Source organism: Mizuhopecten yessoensis, unplaced genomic scaffold (assembly GCF_002113885.1).
Source record: "Mizuhopecten yessoensis strain PY_sf001 unplaced genomic scaffold, ASM211388v2 scaffold5459, whole genome shotgun sequence".
NCBI lineage: Eukaryota > Metazoa > Mollusca > Bivalvia > Pectinida > Pectinidae > Mizuhopecten > Mizuhopecten yessoensis.
This window is the reverse complement of record NW_018406060.1, coordinates 30,806-53,707: the sequence shown is the minus strand read 5'-3', so window position 1 is coordinate 53,707 and position 22,902 is coordinate 30,806. Positions and strand designations below refer to the sequence as shown.

General features: G+C 36.2%; 2 protein-coding genes across 4 annotated transcripts in view; both read right to left on the bottom strand.

The window, feature by feature from the left end:
• Positions 1-22,902, bottom strand: part of LOC110450686 (8-oxo-dGDP phosphatase NUDT18-like) — a 98,376-nt gene that overhangs the window by 59,741 nt on the left and 15,733 nt on the right. Inside the window, exons 2-4 of one of the 3 annotated variants that reach the window (XR_002463002.1) lie at positions 8,179-8,268; positions 5,300-7,128; positions 1,812-4,658 (exon numbers count right to left, since the gene is read on the bottom strand). The exons of 1 other annotated variant lie outside the window; for it this stretch is intronic. Coding sequence is in view for 1 of the 2 variants with exons in the window: in XM_021498313.1 (XP_021353988.1) it covers positions 5,409-7,049 (1,641 nt within the window). In the remaining variant the exon portion in view is untranslated. Of the gene's footprint in view, positions 1-1,810; positions 7,129-8,178; positions 8,269-22,902 lie in introns of those variants that run through there. One more of the 3 variants, XM_021498313.1, reaches the window with a different exon arrangement.
• Positions 15,956-21,206, bottom strand: LOC110450688. Its single transcript, XM_021498321.1, has 2 exons — positions 20,953-21,206; positions 15,956-19,899 (listed from the first exon to the last, which is right to left on the bottom strand). The coding sequence occupies exon 2, from the start codon at positions 19,737-19,739 to the stop codon at positions 18,324-18,326; it is 1,416 nt and encodes a 471-aa protein (XP_021353996.1). The 5' UTR covers positions 19,740-19,899; positions 20,953-21,206; the 3' UTR covers positions 15,956-18,323.

The window sequence follows — 22,902 nt, the reverse complement described above, 5'->3', positions numbered from 1 at the left end:
AAGGGAATAGAAACCATTTGAAGCAAAACCCGTATCCGTTTACAGCAGCAGTTCTTGATGGAAGAGGACCAGAACGACTTGAATTCATTAGAGAGGAGTTTGAACGACATTTAGGTGAGAATCACGAGGTTTAGCACCATTAAGAACCCCTAGGACCATGAGAGAGACTGTAAGAAGTTGAACTAACTGAGAAGCCCCAAGATGAAACGGAACAAGCATAAGAGGCAAGAGCTTCAACCGTGCCATGGACAAATGGGATGCCAAGTAAGATATATACGAAGTGTCCAAAGCTGTTACGGATCTAATGGCTCCTGCTTAAGATTATATAAAGAAAGGAGGAAATACTGGACTGCTTGAAGAGAGAAAATGGAGAACTTTAAAGAAAATCGGGCTTTTCCGAACGATATTCCTGCAGAATGTAGCAAGGGGTCAGGAATATAAACTTTTCAATGATAAAACGCGCCTTAACATGATGATGAATTCATTTTGTCGCAGAACTGTTGACATCTGGAACAGCCTGTCATTTGAGGTAATGCCATCAAGAACTATCAAATCTTTCGAAGATTGCCTATACCATCACTGGAGAAACAAACCGATACTCTATAACTATAGGGAACCAATTTTATTATCCACCCGTAGTTAAATATATGAACTAAATATACTTTCTGATAATTAATTATCAAATTAATGTTGTGAACACTAATTACTCTAATTGGGAATATATGTATAATTTCCCTTTCACCTCAAATATTAATGATTAATGTTATTCAAATGTCCATGCTCTTGTCAGAATTTGTTTAAACCGTTTTGAGCTGACAGCAGAGGATTTTTTTAAAGTCCTGCAGTCAGAATAATATCTGTGTATCTGTGAAATGATATAGCAGTTCCGGCAGGACGATTGATGTGACCCATGACATACAATGAGTAAGTCGACACGTATTAGCAGAAAGTGGTGAATACCAAGCTACTCAGGATGATTCTAGCACGTAAGCGGGATCACACAGGGCTACATGACATTATTCAACACGCCACCTAACATTGCTTTTAGAATCCGTCTATGATACCTTAGTAAGTCAGTTACTGTTTTAACATGTGAAAAATGATCGCAGACTCGGGGATGTTTTGTGTTGAAGACGAAAGCTTTGTAACCACGTGTTAATTAGTTGCTAGACATCAATCACCCAAGGCCTCTGCACATGGGAGCATCATCAGGTGCTGAGAGTGACCAAGGAGAAGGAGAGGAAGAAATCGAGAAAGGCGTAAAAATCTAAGACCACTTCATCCGGCTTCATGAGTGAAGGCGATACCCAAAAAACTGGAAGTGATCGGTATATTACTGAAAAGATAAGTCAAGCGACTTGTCAAGAGAGCTAAAAGGAGCTCCAGTTTGAATTGGATTTAAGAGAAGATTGTATCCAAAGGCCAATCGTCGGCGGACATTACCATTGTGGATCCCGTTGTGTTCCGACTAAGGTGCAAAAATGCCCAGGGAAAGATGTTTGGTTATTTCGGCACCGCAATAGTGTCTAGCCAACATAAGATAACATCAATATACTGTAAAAGTGGAAATGTTTGTGGTATGAAAATTATCGCGAATATATGTTCACATTAGTCTTTATTTGACAATGTGATATTGTCTGCCTTTTGCAATATACCAATTTTTAGTAATTCGTATCCTACAAACACACGTTTGCAAGGATCCGGTGTTATTTTGGGAAGTTACCGTTAATTAAAGATATAAAGATATAACATATATTAATCATACAATTGTATAGTCGTTTTATTTCTTTCGAAATTTTGTTTACTAATGTCGGAGTTGTAAGTACAATAAACAAAGAAATGTACCGAGTCTTCTGGTGCGATACAGTTCGTATTAAGACGGAGTTAACAAATGATATTTCTTAAAGGCCTGTTTCGATACAGCAATTATGAGACCAGGGCCAGTATCCATAAAACGGTTATCATGCTCAAGCACGGATTCTGTGCTCAAACCAATTTTATTGTAACTCAATAATCATGCAAAACGAACAAAAAGAAAACACATAACAAATATAGACATTGAAAACCGTATTTGGCTTCAAGTTATTTCAATTTTGTTCCAAGTCATTGACAAAATGAGAACTGTTTTTTATCAATTCATAACCAGAACAAATAGGGCTTGAGAACAAAATCCATGCTTGAGCGCGAGAATGGTTTCATGATTTTTGGACCCAGTTTTAAACTTATATTTATCATTCTTGTTGGCACAGATTGAAGCACAGATTGAGATGAATGTGGAACTTAACCGGAATACATGGAAAAAATCCGATCACCGTAGTGCCTGAAAAGCCCCCGAGGTCGGACAGGTGACTTCTTACGCCTGAACAAGAATACAAAATAATGTGTATATGTTAAAACAAATATAACACATCAAACAACTTTAATTATGTAGAATTTATTATCAACTTTTTTTTTTATTCAAATCTTTCCCTTGAATATTTTGATTGTATGTAAACACGCAAGCTTTATTTTATGATAAGCGAGTATATAGTTCGAAATATCATTATCTCAAACCCATTTTTATGTTGTATGAAAGTAAGCTAGAAAACGAAGCAGACGATTTTTATGGGTATAAGACAATCCTCACATACACATTAACTGTCATTTAGCCTGAACAGCTGACATTTATGGCGTATGTAGGGTTATCTCGGCAGTCTATTAAACTATAAACATGTTCTAGACGATAACAGGACTGATATTAAACCTATTTATGTTCGAAATCCATGGAGCGTGACTCCGACTTAAACAGGTCCTGGCTATAGCTTGCTAAACCGGTACATTCGCTTCTGATGTTATTATCAACTTTTGACAAAAATCGTTTTATAACGCATGAGTTACGTTCTAATGTATCTTTGTTAGGCTTTTCTATAACGTGATGTTCAACAGTAGATGATCCTGGTAATAATTATTGCTAACGAGTTGATTCTATTTAGTATTTTTAAATTAAACGTTTTAAAAAAGATACATTATAAATATGAAAAAAGGGAATGTTAACATAAAAAACTCTTAAACATTTCAGGAAGAACAAGACTATAGGTGTCCCGGTACTTGAGCTGTCTTTAGGTGTTTATTTGTAATGTATTAAGGGAGTTTCATAGGCAAGCCAAGATGGTTTTAAGGGATTAAAATGTACGTTGAAGCAGATGGAATACATAAAATACATAGCAGATCAATTAAGACCTTCAAGATTGGTTGTAATCGATTTACCCACTTAAGTGAGATTATGTAAATTTAGTTACAAAATATATCATAAACAATCGTTATGACGCCTATACTTTCATATCATAGATATAAAATATAGATTGTGTCGTCATTATATAATATCAGCTAAACATTTTTTTTTGTTATTGGTTTAAAGTGAAAACTTCAATTTGAAACCTTTATAATTATGGTCCTATGCATTTCAGAAATTTACATACACTTCTTAAAATACAAGAATACAAGTATTAATAATACATACCTATTCATTACCAACACTTGTTCCATTACGCTTTGTGCGCTTTTTACAACTTAGAAGTGTCTTTAATGACTTAATGTGATCGGTGTATATATATACAATATATCTATACCAGCATACTCTTTTGTCGCCATTTAAAAACAATGAAGATATGACATGACTTAGAACTAAAATGGGGAAATGTGCGTATGATAAATGTTATTGATATTTGTATGCATTACTAAAGCCGGTCTCTTAAGGAAGTCTTTTCATACTCTGGTATAAATGTTCTCTCCTCATTTCCTTATAATACTTCACTACCCTATCCTGGTGATCAAAGGGGAAATACTCTGATATATTTTAGTAATTTTACCTCGTCTTATTTTGTAAATGTTTTAGATTTATCGAGTAGTTGAGATCACACGGACAAAATTTAAATAACTGGAGGTCACTAATTTATACTATATAGCATGCTATGACATCATCAAGTTTAAGATACCTCACCAAAAGACAAAAGTCGATCAAAGGGAAATGTATATGCTTTGTTTTTAGTTTCAGTCGATCAAAAAAATATTGATTTCTTTTCATTTTTTGTTTGCATTCGGACTTTATGGTCTTATTGACATTCCTGGTCCACCAGGCTACATCTCTCTAAATATTCCATTCAAAAGTAGACGAACAGGTCGTTCACAATTAACAGAAACTTCACAAAATATTTTCTTGGTAAAAATAAATCTCTACAATGTATGAAAGGGAATAAGAGTAAATGAGATGATTAGATATCAAAGAATAAGTAAATCAATCTGTAAATCGCACATGGTAAAGCTCTTCATCATCGCTATGCACTACAAAATGTACTATCTTATATAAACGGTGGCATGATAAATTCATTATCATGTGTTGTCAGTATTAGAATACTCAAGAAGTTGAGAACGACTTGAGAACAACTTCAGAATGGATTTTCCCATTTGGGAATTCATTTTCTCAAACGTCTACTCGCGCCAGGCGGCGTTCTAAACCAGGAAAAGTATCCGCACAAAGGTGATCCGCGTAAGCAATAAAAAAAGGGGAAAATGTCAGAATGTCAGAATCTAGCTCCTGGATAAAATCTCGATTCCACCTACGATGGCCTTTCAATTCTATCCACGTACTCTCAAAGAGAAATTGGTTCTCACGACAAACCCTGAAAAAAGTGTAATAATCTTTAATTATATAGCAATAATCGTATACATTTAATTTCGTATATAATTTTAATCAAGACAAAATTATCCGGAATTAGTTTTGGTTTAATATAATCACACCACCTAACTTCTTTTTACAAGGGTGATTTTTTAAATGATAGATGTAAATTGGTGTTTTGAAGTCTTACCCTTCCTAAATATACAGCTGTGACATTTAAACCATACACAATTACCAAATAATCCCAAAGACACTATACTGATTACATTATGTGGGCAATATAATCTCCTATAAAGTATTTATGCTAACTTTATTGATTTTTCAATAATTATGAAATTAGTTATTAACTCATATTTATCACTCTTTTTGGTCCCGATGTAAACGAGCGAGGTCTTACTGTGGAAGGAAACCGGAAAACCCGTGGCGTCGGTTCATTCAGTTATCGTGATGATAAATGAGATAAATTATATACCAAAAAGGTATATTGACATATATGCCTAAGTTTAAACACACCATTGTAACGTTAGACCATTCTGTTGGCGATATTCTTCTAACGTTAGATCCGTCAAACTATCTGTTTTGAACTCATTCAGTAACTACACAATTATCATTTACCGTAAAAATAACACTATAGGGATTACATACTTTCTTCTCTGACATGGTATATGTTCCTGACATATCCGTCTTCCCATCCAAATCATGGGACAGTTATACAGTAGTTGTACGATTGTTACGATGTGTCACGTGTCTTGATTTAAAAATTGGTGTACAGTAGGCGTTTCACTTTCTCAACTCTGAATCTGCCAAACCCTGCCCACAGAACTCCTTCCCTGTCCACACAAAGAACCCATGGCCTTGCTATGTCCGTATGCAGCATTCGCAGGTACTGTCCATCACCGCTAAGTAGGTGTAGGCTGTTGACAGTGTCAGCAATCACCAGCTGTCCCAAGCTATCGTAAGCTACATCCGCGGCACAAAACTTTCCTGATTCACACTTGATGATGTGGTTTGGTCGTCCATACCTGAATAATTCTTTTAGACGTTTGTTCAGGACTATAACAGCTGGTTCTCCCTTACCGCCATCATCTGCCAGATCCATGTCAACTGCTGCAATATTCTTGCTGACTGGACATTGTGACATCCGCCATGGTGACTTTAGCAATGGATTCCACATGAAATACAGGTATGTTCTGCTGACGAGGCCTTTCTTCCCTTCCTTAGTGTACTCAGTGATTTTGTGTTTTGACCCAACAAGGACACAGTCATCTTTAGTAACACACAGACATCTAGGTTCATCTGTGGTTTTGAACCTACTGATCAGTGTACCTAATGTCAACTCCATGACATTGTATTCTTTGTTAGAGCATGCCCAGAGGTTGTGTGTAGAGGGGGAAATACAGATATCTGTAACCGGAACATGACTCTGTATCTTCTGATGTACGCCTCCTTGACTGGTCAGGTGTGTCACAATGTTACTTATCCGTCCACTCGTCCATGCACCATCATTACAAGTTGGGCAGATAGACTCAATTTCCGAAGAAACTATCGATTCTGAAAGCACTGTACTCTGTGCCAGAAGTGCGGACAGTGGTAGCTGATTGATTTTCATCTGTGGACTCTCCTTCTTGGATTGTTGCAGTGGAGGAACTTGAACTTGATGATCTGGTGTTTCTTGTGATTGGTCAGAGTCGATATCCTGTTGACATGTAGACTGATCTTCACTTTGTCCAGATTTGTCAACGATTACTTTTCCATATGCCTGCTCCAGCATTACTTTGCTCTTGACATTAGGGCTGAACACGGCGGAAGCAAGGATGGGTGCTGCATGTAGTGTAATGTTGGTCTGTAGTCTAAAGACAAAGTCAAACACCTGGATATCTGTGCCAGTTTTAAGGGCTTCATTACAATGTTTCAGTTGGTCCTTTAGTTCAGCAAGTTTCTGTTCGAGATCTATCCTGTAATTCTTGAGAAGGTTAGCATTTTCATCTTCTAGTTGTTTAATGTGAGAAAGCGTTCGGGCCATCAAAACATCAATATATTCCTTTAGTGTTTCACCTTGCTCTTTCATTTCTCTTCTCACACTCTCAAAATGACTCAAATCATTTTCAAGACTTTCCCGGGTAGAAATTATTTCCTGTTGAATTTGTCTCAACTCTTTCTGGCCGACTTCATCAATGAATATTTTTATCTTCCGTTTGTTGTCAGCAGTAGTTTCGCTCAGGTGAACGATGTCATGGCCCTTGTGTAAAGACGATACACACTTAGCACATATTGCATCACAGCATGTCTCACAAACCCAGTCTAAAATATTTCCTTTGTGGTGTGTGCATGTCGTCCGACCCAGGTCACGGACAGCTATCTGTCCCTTGTAGAAAGAGGAAGCCTTTTCTGCCATTTGTGATGGGGACACTCACCTGGTGAAAGCCGCTATCTCATGATGAAATACTGTTCATCCTTATTGATCAGCATTCATCCTATGAATAAGATTATAACATTATTAAAAATCACAAAATTATACCTTTCACACACATACACCATTTTGGCGTTCAGATAAACATGATAGTCCTATCATATGACCTTCATGCTTAAGATTCATCTGTTCTTTACTTCAAATTACTTTTTATTTTGAAAATGTTCAGCGCATATCGGAGTTACCAGCGGTTCAAGATATTTATTCATATAGGACTTATCATGATTGATGTTCACTATCCCACATATGCAATGTTATGTTTATTTTCTATTTTTGAATTCTATTAAGCGACCAGTGTGATTTGCAATCGTTACAATTTTACAGATATAGTTTTTGTAACACTAAGGGAAATAAATGTGACTCTTTATGTAACAGAAACTGGTTATGCTAAACTAATTGTTAAGATAGCGAAGTCTTTGTTCCATTGCACAGTATTGGCATTTGTATTGGCATTTATATACAATATATCCTACTTGTATGTGCCTGAGACTTGTTTATTACCACGCAAAACCCTGTTTATGTCACACAAAGTTAGATATGAATTAGTCTCACACAATAACAATTACAACAATATATAATATTTTCAAATTTTGTTTAAATTATTTTTCTTGTCCATTTTACTATTCCTAATGTTTACACGAAGACAGGAGTGACTGCCTTTGTATTAACGATTATCGCTACTCTAATACTCTGTGTGTGAGATAATAACATATCAAGCTATAGTCAACACAGTTAATAGTTATAATTCTTCTTGGTTCTCTGTGTTTGGCCATAGAGCAGCCCTAAACTACACAAAGTAATGTTTCACTGATCAGCTTTAAATTTTGTCCTGTCGAAATTGGATTTTAAATCATATAAAATGTTTATGACATTGCGTCTTAATGGAATCGTGTTAATATGCTCTACATCGATTTTTAATCGTTACAACAAGAAGTACAATTATACATGTTGAATTGCTTAAACAAACCCGAAAAATAGCAAGAACTCATATCTAAAATTTGTTTTTAAGCAAGCATTAAATGCTGGTTTAATAATTAGAAGAAAAGATACCTACTTCTAACACGGAATGTCCTGTTCCCTCCACGTATGTACACATAGCTTGGGCTGTAACTTCCGGCAAGGAACACGCTACGTAGTTACCCCCCTTTTTGAGGGAGCGCAACACGGTTATCAGAATAAATGGAAAAGTAGAGGGAAAGTTAAACGTTAAATGGATTTAAAAACGATAGTATATGTTTAATGATGTTGCAATTTTTATTTTATGTATTACAGTTCAATTATTACAACTTTGTATAGCAGTATACATGTGTTCTTCACCTGCTCCAAGCCACCTACTGCTATATTGGGCTTTTGATAGCGAGGAGCTGGATTTATGGTGAGTCTGGTGAAGGTGAAACACATAAGCACCAACAGATTTTAATAAATGATTTAAGAAAAAAGATAATAACATGACGTCAAATAAATTTACAAACGGATAGTGTATGAAAGTTAATGAGGTGTTGAGAGCCCTATACTAGAGAACACTATTTGGTTTAGGAGATTTAATCCCCAACTATTATCAACATGCTGGAATATATATATATACATGTTAGTTTTGCTTGCAAAAATAGCAAGAACTCGTATATATATATATACAGTATATATATATAAAATGCTAATTTGAGGGGGATATCTAGGGAGAAGACGCAAATTAGTCTACTACTATTAAAGTCTCACACCGGACAATATACTAATAGGTGACTCGAAACATCTTCCGATCTAGTAACCAATTAATTGGTCAATTTTGTAATCAAACAGAAATACCAGATATAGATTTCTTTAGCAATAATCTATTTAGAACGAATTTACGCTTCATATATATTAATCAACACGATAGTTTACTCAAGTACTTCAAGTTCCGATCATATTAACGAAGGAATTGCATACATTTTGACATGAATAAAAATATTTTATTGAAAACATCGGTCAGAATAAAAAATGGATACAAGTATTTCTACTCAAACTCAGAGACGCTAATGTTGTTCTTTAGAAACATAATCTGATCCACACACTTATTCATGGGTAATTACACTTTTTTGAATGTTTCACTGATGCCATTTACTTGTGTACTCTATATTATTTTACGTCCCACCCTTAAAAATGAGTCTTATTATGTTAAACTGGTATTTTATAACTTTGCATTCTGGCTCCCTTTAAAAGTCTGTTCATGCTTTTTATGGTGTGGTCGGCATCTCTTTGTCAATCTCACTCCACTCTAAAAAACACCATAATTATCAAAAATAATATAAAAATATTGATAATTATTTATCTTATTGTATAAACTTTTATATCTTTAGGCTCCTATAATAATAGTATTGTGTATAAATAAATATAAACTTTGAAATCATTTGGAGTAATGTTCTTAACTATTGTCAAATAACGAACTAGCGGTAATACATGATTATATCCCAGAGGGAATACTGAGTTAAATGACAATATACTTATTCGCAAATTTAATAATTCGCGAATTAAAAATGTTTTGCGAATTATAGAACTTCACATAATCACTAATCATTAAAATAGAGTCCTCTTAATCGATAATTCAAGTACACATATTGGTCAATTTAACTAACGGTCAAAGTTAAATTAATTACACGCAAAAAGAAGGTGGTTTAATGTATATAGGACATTCCAGATTATTTTCAAAACCATTTAGGACTTACTCTCCTGAGATATAAATTCGGACAGTAGGCTTTATTACACGAATATTTTCAAAACTACTGTAAAGATTACTTACTTTCTAGCGGGGTCGGGTTTGAATCATGACAAAAAAAGGTTGTAAAATACATTTCTTGTGGGTAACTAGGAGTTATACAACAATAATTTAATCTTGCTTGTAACAAGCATTTTCATTGGCTTAAAAATGTATTTGATCATCCCATAACGTAAAAAAATGACGTCGCCGTTTTTAACGTCGCTTTTGATTGGCTGATACAGCAGCGCAATAATTTCTAAGAGAAAAGAGTCCATCAATAAAAGTGGATTTCCACAGGGATTGTGTATAGTAGATTAAATTATAAGGATTAACTTGAATATGTTTTTCATGTTATGGAGATATAACACAAAAAACGGAGTGTAGTCTAAATAAAACGCGAAGCGGTTTATGATGAGAGTACACTCCGGTTTTTTGTGTTATACTTGAATATATTTTTCATGTTATGGCGGTTTATGATGAGAATACACCCCGGTTTTTTGTGTTATAGCTCCATAACATGAAAAAGATATGCAAGTTAATCCTTAACTATTTTAGCGATTTATGACTTATTGTGTTCCTAGAAGAGGTTTAGTATTACCTTCCGGTTTTTAATATAACAACTAACAGGTTTCTAAAATATTAGTTGATTGTTTGTATCTCGATAGTGATGTCAAGTATTTATCTCGAGAATTAAATCAGATTCTGGCTCTTTTGACACGAGACACCGGAACTTGTAACAAGTCAAGGCATGAAAGTAAAGAAAAAGGCTAAGTCTGTATTAAAATGTTTGTTGTAATTGATAATATTCACGACAATATTTTCATTATTCGAGATGTTTTAAAACAATTTAATAAATTTGTCAATATTTTAATGAAAACATACTAATATTTGCTGTTTAAGTGGGTTAAATTGGGATAAATCTGGTTAATGTACCATGTCAAAATAGACAAAATACAAACATGTAGACAACGATAACCAGGAAAACGGAAACAAGTGGTTTCATAGACTCCATTTTTTATAAACAGTGGAATATTTCTTATCAAGAAGAGGTTTTTGTGTTTCATCTCATGGTCTGTGTTCTCAACTTTGAATATATCTTTATGCCCTTAGTGCAAATCTCGTTATGGCAAGGTAGACAACTCTGATTGCCTAGCGCTCGTTTCGTAAGACATTCTATGGTTGTGTTTATCATATCACAGATTGTTTTTATTTTTTCTAGCAGTTTGTTTCGGTCAGTATCAAAATCTCAGTTCCATATAACTACATATTCACTTCAACAAAACTGTAATATTGATAATTATCAACTTAACAAATACTCATATCCTGAACATTACATGTTAAGATACCACGTTTGTCACTGTCCAGTCAGAATGATACTTTCTATTCACTGCATCCAAAGCCGTAGATTTTTAGATGCAGATGAAGCGACGGTAGAATAGGTACTGTATACCGGGAAATTTTTGCCCAGTTATCTTTTGCCCTCTAGCAAAGAAATACATTTTCGCCCTGTGTTAATGTCGCCTTTCACTTTAAATTACTATGAATGCTTTGTTATCTACTTATATTAATTCGACCTCATTACAGAAGGCGAAAAAGGCGAAAATTAGCCTGCAGCGAAAAATTCCCGGTATAAGGTAGTTGTTTTGATGTTCTTTGCTATATAAACTACAGTATTAATGTTGCAATTGATATTATTTTGCTGGTAAATCATATCAGATAGTAGCTGCAAAAGGCAGTTTTGCGTGGAGTAACTTATTTAAAATTACGCCCAGAACTTGTGCAAAGCACGGTTTCTTTAAAACCTGGCGTCAAATACTATGCTACTACTTACTGAACTTTTTTGGGAGGCAATACTTTTGTCATCTTACTGAAAAATGTAATAAGAGAAATTCAATGGCTTTCTCTTTGAGTTCCATTTTTTTCACGAGTATACAGATACCATTAAACCATTACATGTCCTTTATATATTACAAAGTTTTAGCAAAATCGGAAATGATGAAATGGGTATATATTACATGAGTCAACTTTCTAATTACTTGTTACTTCTGTAATACACAGGTGGTATTTCCCATTAATTCAAGCGGTAGGAATCCGGGTTCAGTTATTGGAAGTTACACTTTGAGAAAGTGACATTGTCGCCTATAAAGGTACTTGTGGGATTTAAAGGACTATTATCAGTAGGACATGCCTAACCGCGCACATAGAAAATGTTTCTCTGAAACCTCTTCATAGTGGATTTGTTGAAGAGGAAGATCGATATATTATCCTTGTTTGTTATTTATATCTCGAGAGTAAGGAAGAGAGATTTTTTTCTCTTACACGTGAAGATTGACTGGTATGTATTAAGAAAGCGGATGCAAGTTCAAATTCCGAAATAAGCACATAACGTGGCTGTTTAAAGAAATGTTTTGGTCATTTTGAGGGCTTGATGAAATTAGTTGTGTTGTGCAGACAAAATTTATAAACTGTGAAGCTTTTAATTTCTTCAGTTGTTTTGTCACTAATACCAACTCATTTTACTATCCGACGTAAACAAACATATATATATATATATATATATATAAAACATGAGTGTCTTACAGCTGTTGATACCTAGAGCTTGTGTAAGTCTATCATAACTTTTTTTAAATATACCAATTTTTAAATAAATACACAAACAAATATCTGCTATTACAACTGCCCGATTCTAATAAGACTATGTATCCTAATACACAAACCATTGATTTTAACAGTGATTTGAATCTTTCATTTAATGATTTTATAATGTTTATAACAAAAACCTCAAAAACTTCAGAAGTCATATTAATTTCAAGAACTTTTGATATCGGGGAAGAAATCTTTAATAATCATCGCAATCATTTATGAGTTTTTTAATTCAAATTGAGACGGGTGTTGTCATGTTTGAAGAAATCAAAAGATTACCTTACTACATGTACAAAACCGTAAATTAAACTAAAAACAAAAATATTCGGAAAAATAGGATAGGAACAAAGGAAAGACAAACACAGATACCTTTTAACTTTATTGTGTTTTAAGACATAATAGAACACTATTTTCCGAAAGGGTAATTGTCCTCTGTGTTATCGACTTGACGCGCCTTGTCAGTTTAGATCAAACCATAAATTATGACACATTCTCAAAGCGATCACCACGACAGTGACAATGGAACAAAAAGGAACGATAATGACCTTACACAAAAACGTCTACACTGGTCTTAAAAAGACTGAAATACTACAAGATACTATAAGATTCTATCAAAACTATTTATTTTAAATAAGCGTGCGATTTATTGGATGATTGAGCAAGACATGGGCATGTACAGACAGAGAGTGTCCAAGGAGAAGCTACATGTACATGTATTACAACAAGACATTTCGCGTATGCCATTACCGATGATTTATTTACTGAAGCAAGTTTATTATCTATTTTTAATCGAGGCAAAAACGAAGAAAACTCCCAGTATTATATTACGTTTCAAACATTTAAACCGTGGATAACTTAAATTACCTCTATTATTTGGGTGGAAATCGTTACGACTTCAAATACCACAATGACTCAAGAATTACGTGTTTTGAACATTCCAACGCAGTTCTACTTTACAACATTTTCCTTAGTAGTTGGAATTCATTGACACATTATGCACAATCGGTTTTTTTTCTAATGTTCCCCAACTTCAACTTCTTCACGGTTTTGAAAATTGAATTTAACATTTTACATGAAAAAGACTTAGAAATTCATGTTTTATGTTGGGTATAAACCGCATATTGTTATTTTAGAAATGCGTTTGAAAGTTATTGCACTCTAAGTGTCATCTTTGTCCTTCCATGATGACATAATCTGTAACAAATTTTGAAAGGATCGGATCCTGACTTTAGTTTAGAAACATCGTTGTTTGATAATAAACATCTTTAAGTGGACATTTCAGTAACATTTGTATTATGAAAATAAATTTCAAAGAGGGCTATAAAAGACTATCCTGAAGAGGGATAAAGACGATTTACTGCAGAAATTTTCGGTTGGAATCAAAATAGCACGATAGAAAAACAATATTATCCTGAGTTATAGAAGACTTCTTTCTTTCTGGAATTGGCTCGTGCACGGCACTTTATTGAATGGACAGAAGCACCAGGAAGGAATCAATCAATTGTTCAACTATTATTGATTTTACAAAATAAAAATAAATTGAATTAAGATGATTGATGAGTGTCACATCATGAATAACAAAAATGGGTATTTGAGTTTTCGTTGCCCTTGTCAACTGTTGGATACATTCGGAAATATGTATATATGCTACGATATAAGCAGTAATAACATCTTGCAAGAAGCAAATATTCAATCTGTCGGCTTAGCAACTTTCCCTCGGCTCACACGGAACTTTCCTTTGCGTAAACAGTTATGCCGAAAGATGTAGAGGGATCTTCTCAGAACTTCGTGTGTGAGGCTTCATTGAATAATATGGTATGCGGATGCAAGGATGTGTAACGCATGAGTACCCTCAAAGATGCTAGAACACATCATAGTTTCGCAGATAATGGACCACCTAGACAGACAGAACATACTACACGAAAATCAACACGGCTTCCGAAGAAAACGCTCCTGCGAATCACAACTATTCCTCACCACAGACGACATCACTCAGCACATCAACAACAACAAGACACAAGTAGACATTGCAATTCTAGACTTCGCCAAGGCATTCGACAAAGTCGCACACCAACGACTCTCATCAAAACTACACCACTACGGGATACAGGGGACCACACAGAAATGGATTGGCAACTTTTTGACAGATANTGAAGACCACGAGAAACTACAACGCGACCTCAACACACTGTGTCAATGGGCAGACACCTGGCAGATGGAGTTTAACGTGAATAAATATGCCATTATGCAAGCCACCAACAAGAATACAACACAACACTACAACTACCAGATGAAGGGACAGACATTAGAAATAGTAGAGCACCACCCATACCTAGGAGTAGAATTAGCAAGCAACTTCAAATTCAACACACACATAGACAACACCATCAGCAAAGCCAACAGAACACTAGGATTTTTGAAGAGGAATTTAAGACACTGCCCACAACAAGTAAAAGAGAGAGCATACAAAAGCCTTGTCAGACCAAAACTAGAATACAGCACCACAGCCTGGAATCCACACACAACCCAACACATCAACAGGATAGAACAGATACAGAAAAACGCAGCAAGATTCGTACTAAAAAAGCCCCTCAACTACAACAAACCTGACAGCACTACACAGATGATAAAGGACCTCAGATGGAATACATTGGAACACAGACGCAAGATAACGGACATCATATTTATGCACAAGATTCTACACCACCACATAGCAGTACCAACCAACTACCATCCTACCTACTCCACCGTCACAACAACAAGGAACAGCCACCCCTACAAACTCTACACTCCGCATATGGCAACCAACGCATACAGACATTCTTTTATCCCCCGCACCATCACAACATGGAACCTCCTGCCACCCAGCGTCGCCAGCATCGAGGACCTGGACGCCTTCAAGGCGGCAGTCAGGGGAGAGGTGGAATAGACTTTTCCGATTGTATATAGTTTTAACCGCACAAAGGCTCCACACTGCACGGATGTACATAGTCACCCTTGACGTGATGACCATACATGGTTTTTGTCGAGTAAAACATTGAAGTTGAAGTTGAAGGAAAAGAAGCCATATTCAAAATCATTCAAATATTACTACAAGAACATTGATATATGTGTGCATCTTAATAACTTTAACTTTAAAATAAAAAATGACTATATTTTTTAATCCAAATATTCGCGTTGTTTTATTTTGTCAGTTTAATTTGTCAGGCTTTTAAAGGTAAACGTTAATGAATATGAATGTGACTAATCAAGTGCAAGATTTAGATTGAAGTAAGGGTTATGTAGAGGAAGCACCAGCTTAACTTGTGATCAATATTAATGTTTGACTGTTACGTGACATATATATACAAGCCATTCGGATTGATATGTCTCGCCTATGCCCCGCTTTGACAATCAATGCACATATCAGAGAAACTAACTTAAACGCAAAAATCTAATGTTGATCGAGATGCTGACAAAGTCAAAGGACCATGAAAGGTATGCCGCATCCAGCAGTTGATGCTTGGGTTGAGATGTACTACCTAAGATGCATCTACGGTCCACGTTTGGTTGATGTAGCACTTATGAAACTAACTTAAACGCAAACACTTAATGTTGATGGAGATGCTGACAAAGTCAATGGACCATGAAAGGTATGACGCATCTAGCATTTGACGCATGGGTTGAGATGTAATGCCTAAGATATATGTACGGTCCACGTTTGGTTGGTGTCGCACTTATACTTTCAGAGAATCTAACTTAAACGCAAAAACTTAATGTTGATAGAGTGTTGACAAAGTCAATGATCCATGAAAAGTATGCTGTATCCAGCATCTGATGCATAGGTTGAGATGTACGACCTAAGATGCATGTATGGTGCAATTTTGGTTGGTGTAGCACGCACTTATACTTTTAGAGAAACTAACTTAAACACAAAAACTGAATGTTGACGCCGTCGCCGCCGTCGCCGGAAAAGCAACACCTATGTCTCGATTGCACTTCGTTGCGGCGAGACAAAAATTGCACATGACCCTAAAAGTTCTTCGTTGTACCAGTAGCGATGAGTATCCCCTTCCTGACATAATAATATACTTGTATCATAAAGAAAGAAAATATTAAGACCTAATAGGACTTCAAATATTTATTTATGAAACACAGCATTAATAGTGATTCGTAGTAAATTATTTTATATGAAAATATTTACAATTAAAAAAACTTAATGTTTACAGATTGAATATAATAGTTTTAAAATAGTTTTCATTCGAAAAATTAAAAACCGTTCTATATCTTGGCTAATTTTCTGGCATTCACTCAATTTGTCTTTATATCTCAACTGGCATTTATCTCATACTTAAACCTCAAAAGTGGGCCAAGGTCAAATATATGTAACGGACTTAATTAAGCTATGTACAAATATCATTACCTATGTTTCTTGGTTATTCAAAGAACCGATTTATAGATTTTAACATAACAATATCATTTAATTTAAAAAGAATTAGGTCTACTAATTCACTTGAACTAACCTGGTAGCCCTTCATCCCAGTATGCTTCTGGCCAAATACACCATACCGAGGCTTAGTTGGTAATTCAGACGAGCTTATTGTAAGGTATTCAACACATCTGAACTTTGTCTTCTTGAAAGTGGGGCATGGAAATAAATTCATTCAAACAACTTTACCCCAGTATCTTTAAATATATATCAACATCACTATAATTCACAAAAGAAATAGTGCTATATATTCGAAAACTACAAGCTAATAAGATGACTCTGGACCTTTAACATCTTCAGAGGAAGGTGTTTGAAGCTTCGACATATTTCACCCTGTGACATTGAAAGTCAAGGTGATGTTTATTTGCGACATTGTTGTGCTCATTCCAAGGAAGGTTCATTTATAATATCTTGAATCATGCACGTTCTGTTCTTCAGAAGAATTCGTATGAATTTAATAACCCTGTGATCTTTCAAATAAGTCGAAGTCATTTTTATTCTCAAACTTAGCTTATCCCAGGGAACTTCGAGTGAAATGTCCTGACCCAAAGCCTTTCTGTTCTTTAGAAGAAATTGTTTCAAAGAACAGTTTTAGACGACAGTCGCCGCGACAGTGCAAACATAACATGACATAAGTTCACCTGTATTTCAGGATTTGAGCTATACAACGATATTAATAGAGGATTTAAATTATTTGAATTATACTTTATAACTGATGGAATTCATAGAAAACAGAGAATAATGCCATGTGATTATAATGAATTCATCCAATCATTTAAAATTTTCTCAAATATGACATATTATAAACTAGGAAGTTTGGATATCTTAAGGAGTTATATCATCGGTATACATCATTACCAATATATTCAATATAATTTATATGTCTTTTATTGAAAAGGTAAGGTCATAGAATGTTGTTATTTGTAAATTCTAAAAATATATTAACGAACGATATTTTTGATAAACTTTGGTTGGGAAATGTTAATTTGAATGATCACATTATTATGGGCAGTATTTGCAGAATACTTTTTACTCCTTCCTTTCAATATACAAGAAGTGATTACTTTATGTGACACTTGTGTATTGTATCAAAGTCTTTGTGCTGTTTGACATATGTACTATGCATTAAAATGTGATAAAATATAGAGTTTAATTTAAACATAGTGCACTATACACGTTTCACCTTTTGATCAGAGCCGAATTAACCAATCAATGGCCACAGAGCTCCCTCCGTGTCAACACATACAACCCGGGGACTTTCTATGTCAGTGTGCAGCAGTATTCATTTTATACGAAATGTGTGGTCTGTCATCTGTCAAAGTAATGCTAAGTCTATTTACTTCAGAAAAGAGACTTAAGCATTTGTGAACTGTAGACGTTTCACATTTCCGTTATTGTAGACTGCTTCCAAAACGGCCCAAAGAACTCCTTCCGTATCAACACATACAGCCCGGGGACTGTCTATGTCGGTATGCAGCAGTCGCAGGTATTGTCCATCACCACTCAGCAGATGGAGGTGTTTGTTTGTATAGTCCGCAATCACCAGGTGTCCTAAACTGTCGTACGTTACATCATAGGGATCAAAACTCCACAAATCAGTGCCACTGTTGTGTTGTGATTCTCCATACCTGTATAATTGCTTAAGCTGTCTGTCCAACACAATGACTACAGGTTTGTCCTTACCACCATCTCCTTTCTGATCTCTATCAACTACAGCGACATTGTAGTTGATTGGGCATTGTGATATCCTCTGTGGTGAACACACTATTGGTTTTCTGAAAAATGATGTTTTGGTAGTGATAACGGGCTCCCCTCCTAGAGTGTACTCGGTGATTTTGTGTTTTGTTCCCACAAGGATATGTTCATCCTTTCTAACACACAGACATCGGGGTTCATCCTTTGTGCTGAATACATGGTTCAGTACACCTGATGCATGTATCAGCTCCGTAATATTTTTATCATAATCACAACATATCCATAGATTGTGTGTAGAGGGGGATACAGAGATATCTCTGGCCAAGCCAAACGTGTGCATCTGCTGCTCCATAGTTCCTTGGCTGTTAAGGTGGGTTACTTTGCAGATGTTATTTATCCACACACTACCGCCACTTTTGGGACATATGGGTGTTATGTTACCCTGATAGTTCCATTCTGATAGAATCTTCATGTGTCCAGATGGTGGGGTGGTTACTTTTTCAAATGCAGCACCCAGGATTTCATTTCTTCTGTTGTATGGGACGAATAAGGCAGAACCTGCATATGTTTTGTCAAGGCAGGTGTTAGTGGTCTGAAGTTCTTTTTCCAGGTCAAACACCTGGATATCCGTGCCAGTCTGTAGAGTTTTCTTACATTGCTTTAGTTGCTCTTTAAGGTTTGCAAGTGTTTTCCCGAGTTCAGTCTTGTAACTGGTGAGGGCCCTACGTGTCACTCCTTGCGTGCTTACCTCTTCTGCAACACTCTCAGAATCGTTCAAGTGTTTATCCAGACTGTCCTGTGTAGAATTGATTTCCTGTTGAATTTCAATCAGCTTCTTCTGCTCCGTTTCATTTATAAATGTTTTGATCTTACGTTTGTTGGCTGGAGTAACTTCGCGTAGTAGGGTAGTGTCATGATCTTTGTGTGAAGTGGACACACACTTGGCACAGATGACGTCATTACAAGTCTCACAAAACAAGTCCAAAGTTTCGCTTTTGTGATATACACATGTAGTTTGACTCTTCCCGCGAACAGCTATCTGTCCTTTATAGAACGAAATCGCATTTTCTGCCATTTGTTCTGGTAATTTCTGAATAATTTCAAAATATCGTTATTTCATATGTATGTTACTACACAAGTAATCGGGGCCTCCCAGTCTATGAATGTTACTGACCTCTCGTGATACAATGATCATCCTTTAGTCTTCAGCTTCCTCTGAATTTTCAGCGTTCATTCTATAAAGAAATTATAAGATATTTGATTATCACAAATATCCCAAATGTATATGCACTGAACGTTTCATCTTCAGATGAATACTAATTGCTTATACGTCCTTGACACTGGTCATGCAAGATTATCTTGTAATCGCTGGTGAAAAGTTGACGCCCGTAGCTACAGTTACTCGCAATGACCATGGCGCAATTCACAAACGGCAACATTTTTATGCAAAAGCCACACAATAACTTTATTTCATGAAAGATATTGAATGCAAGTTTTTGATGCGTTTTCCATTTTATGAATAGTTTTTTGAAGTAGATACCGATTTTTTAAAACTAACGTTGGATGTTGATAAATGCATATGTCAATATCTAAATTACACACATCTCAATACGTGTATAGATTTAAGATATGTTGTTATTTATCTAGGTTTGTTATATTTACTGTCATTCTAATGCTGCTTGGAAACAGGAATTTTGGAGTCATGTAACTCAACATATGTTCCTTGCGCCATCTTGGATGTGAGTAAGTGCAGTTCCAACATCAATTTATCCCAAGTAATAAATTAATTAAATATGTGTGCTTTTTGTTTTGGCAAACAAAAGCGACTAACATTTTTGTTTATCCATTGCAACATTTCGGACCTATAAGTTTTCATTTTCATTTCCTAACACTTCTCTGGCAATACCCCGCTTTTTGCCTCGGGGTAGTGTGTTTACCCAAGCAAGAAATGTTATGAGCGTTATCACATGGAGGTAAATACACAAACTTACCGCTTCCCAGAACGCACACATACATTACACACATCAGATGGAGGCACATCCTTAAATGACCTAGATTGTTTATAGGACGATAAAACTAAACTCGTTAAACCAATCCTACCTAGATTCATTAAACGTTTGTATACAATTTCCTAGAACTCTTTGCGTTATTTGTTAATCTGCCCAGATGTCCCCTGTTCTTGTACGCTTCCCCGTATGGCGGCATTAAATACAATTAAATACATTTGAATATATTTCACACATAAGTACTACACCACCATCACTAACAATGACAAAGTATAAACATACCTGTAATGATGTAGGCTTGTCGTCTCTTCCAGTCGAGGCTTGCAGGTGTTTACAGGTAGACAAACCTGGCCATCTCTGTCTACCCGGCCAAAGTTATGACGTATGTACATTCAGTGAAGCTATTTAAAAGCAGCTTTTTGCACAGTTGACTTAACTCTACTTCTTTGGTCTCAATGCAACTTATACTAGCGGAAAAAAGAAACTGTGCATGCGGAGAATTGTTATAGAACATGTATTACCAACTGTATATACATGAAATTTCACACACATGACCGAGTATGACACATACATACTATCCGTGTGTCATTGACAGTTTTTCCCGTGCAGTTTGCTCTCTATAGGCGTTGACCAGTTTGCACGTTTTTCTCGTCCAGCCATCCAATTCGACAATGAAAGTTTATTTTTCAACTGTTGGGTCACTCTGTTGAGACCAGTGAACAGTAAAAACAGCATTATAACTTTTTAATTTGTGATTAATGCTATGCCGAGGCTCAATGAAAATGACCGCCTCCGGATTATTGGTATGCTTCAAGCTGGTATGGGCCAAGCCGTTGTCTCTACACGTTTTCATGTCCATCGAAACACATCCGGGATTTGTGGAGACGACATCAACAGCCACGTCGGCGATCGACCTCGTGCGGGACGTCCACGTGTGACGTCACGTCAACAGGACAACCATATTTGGCTTGTCCATTTGAGAAATCGCTTCCAAACGGCAAGTTTGACTGCACGAACAATCCCTGGGTTGCTACCAATAAGCCCGAGAACTGTACGGAACCGATTGCGTGAACGAGCTATCCGTCCGCGACGTCCTGCAATCCGCCCAGTTCTTCTGCCACGTCATCGTGTAGCACGTCTGGACTGGTGCAGAAGGCATCTGCGATTTACTCGACGGGATTTGGCAGGCATTTTGTTTACGGACGAGTCGCGAGTCCACCTTGATAGTAGTGACGGCCGTTCCAGAATGTATCGTCTCGTTGGAGAACGTTTCCGTGGCGCGTGTGTGGTACAACGACGTTCTTTTTTTATGTTATGATTTGGGGCGGCATCACAGCCAACGGGAGAACGCCTCTAGTGGGTGTTAACTGGAATTTGAACGCGCTACGTTACCGTGACGAGATCCTCCGGACTCACGTCGTTCCATTCGTGCAAGGGCAGCAACGTCACATTACGCTACAGCAGGACAACGCCTGGCCACACACAGCTCGTGTTGCTATGGACTTTCTGGCCCAGCAGAACGTTGACGTGTTGCCCTGGCCTGCTGTATCCCCCGATCTGTCGCCCATTGAACACGTCTGGGATGAAATGAAGCGCAGATTACGGGCATTACCTAATCAACCGGTGACGTTGGCTGATTTGGCTGCAGTGGTGGTACAGATCTGGAATGCCATCCTACAAGCATTCTTGAACCGTCTGATAGGCTCCATGCGTCGACGTTGCCATGCTTGCATTCAGGCAAACGGTCCCTGAAAACCTTGTTGTTCTACGTCATACACATTTATTTTTATAACACATTTTAGGCATGCACAGTTTCTTTTTTCCGCTAGTATATATAAGACTTATCTACTGCCAGGTAGGGACAGATTGTGACAACAAACCCTTGATATGTACGCAATTATCTTTCACATTTGGAAACCAGACATTTCTATGTTACGCTTTCTATTATGTATGTAACACAATGTTTATTTTGTGTTCGATATATATATATAGATAGATACACGTAAGAGTTCGTGTGTATATTTTACCTGAAAGTACACATGTTTGTGACGTCATTGATTGTGTTGGTATTTTGGCGTACTCGTTTTGTGTGTTGCATGTTCGTTACTAAATCGATTGGTGAGAGTTGTTATTCAGTCAACTGACCAATCGCAGCACTTGCTTGACCATTTAACTTGTGTTTTAAATTGACTCTTATCCGACACACAACCGACTGCATACTGTACTTTCAAC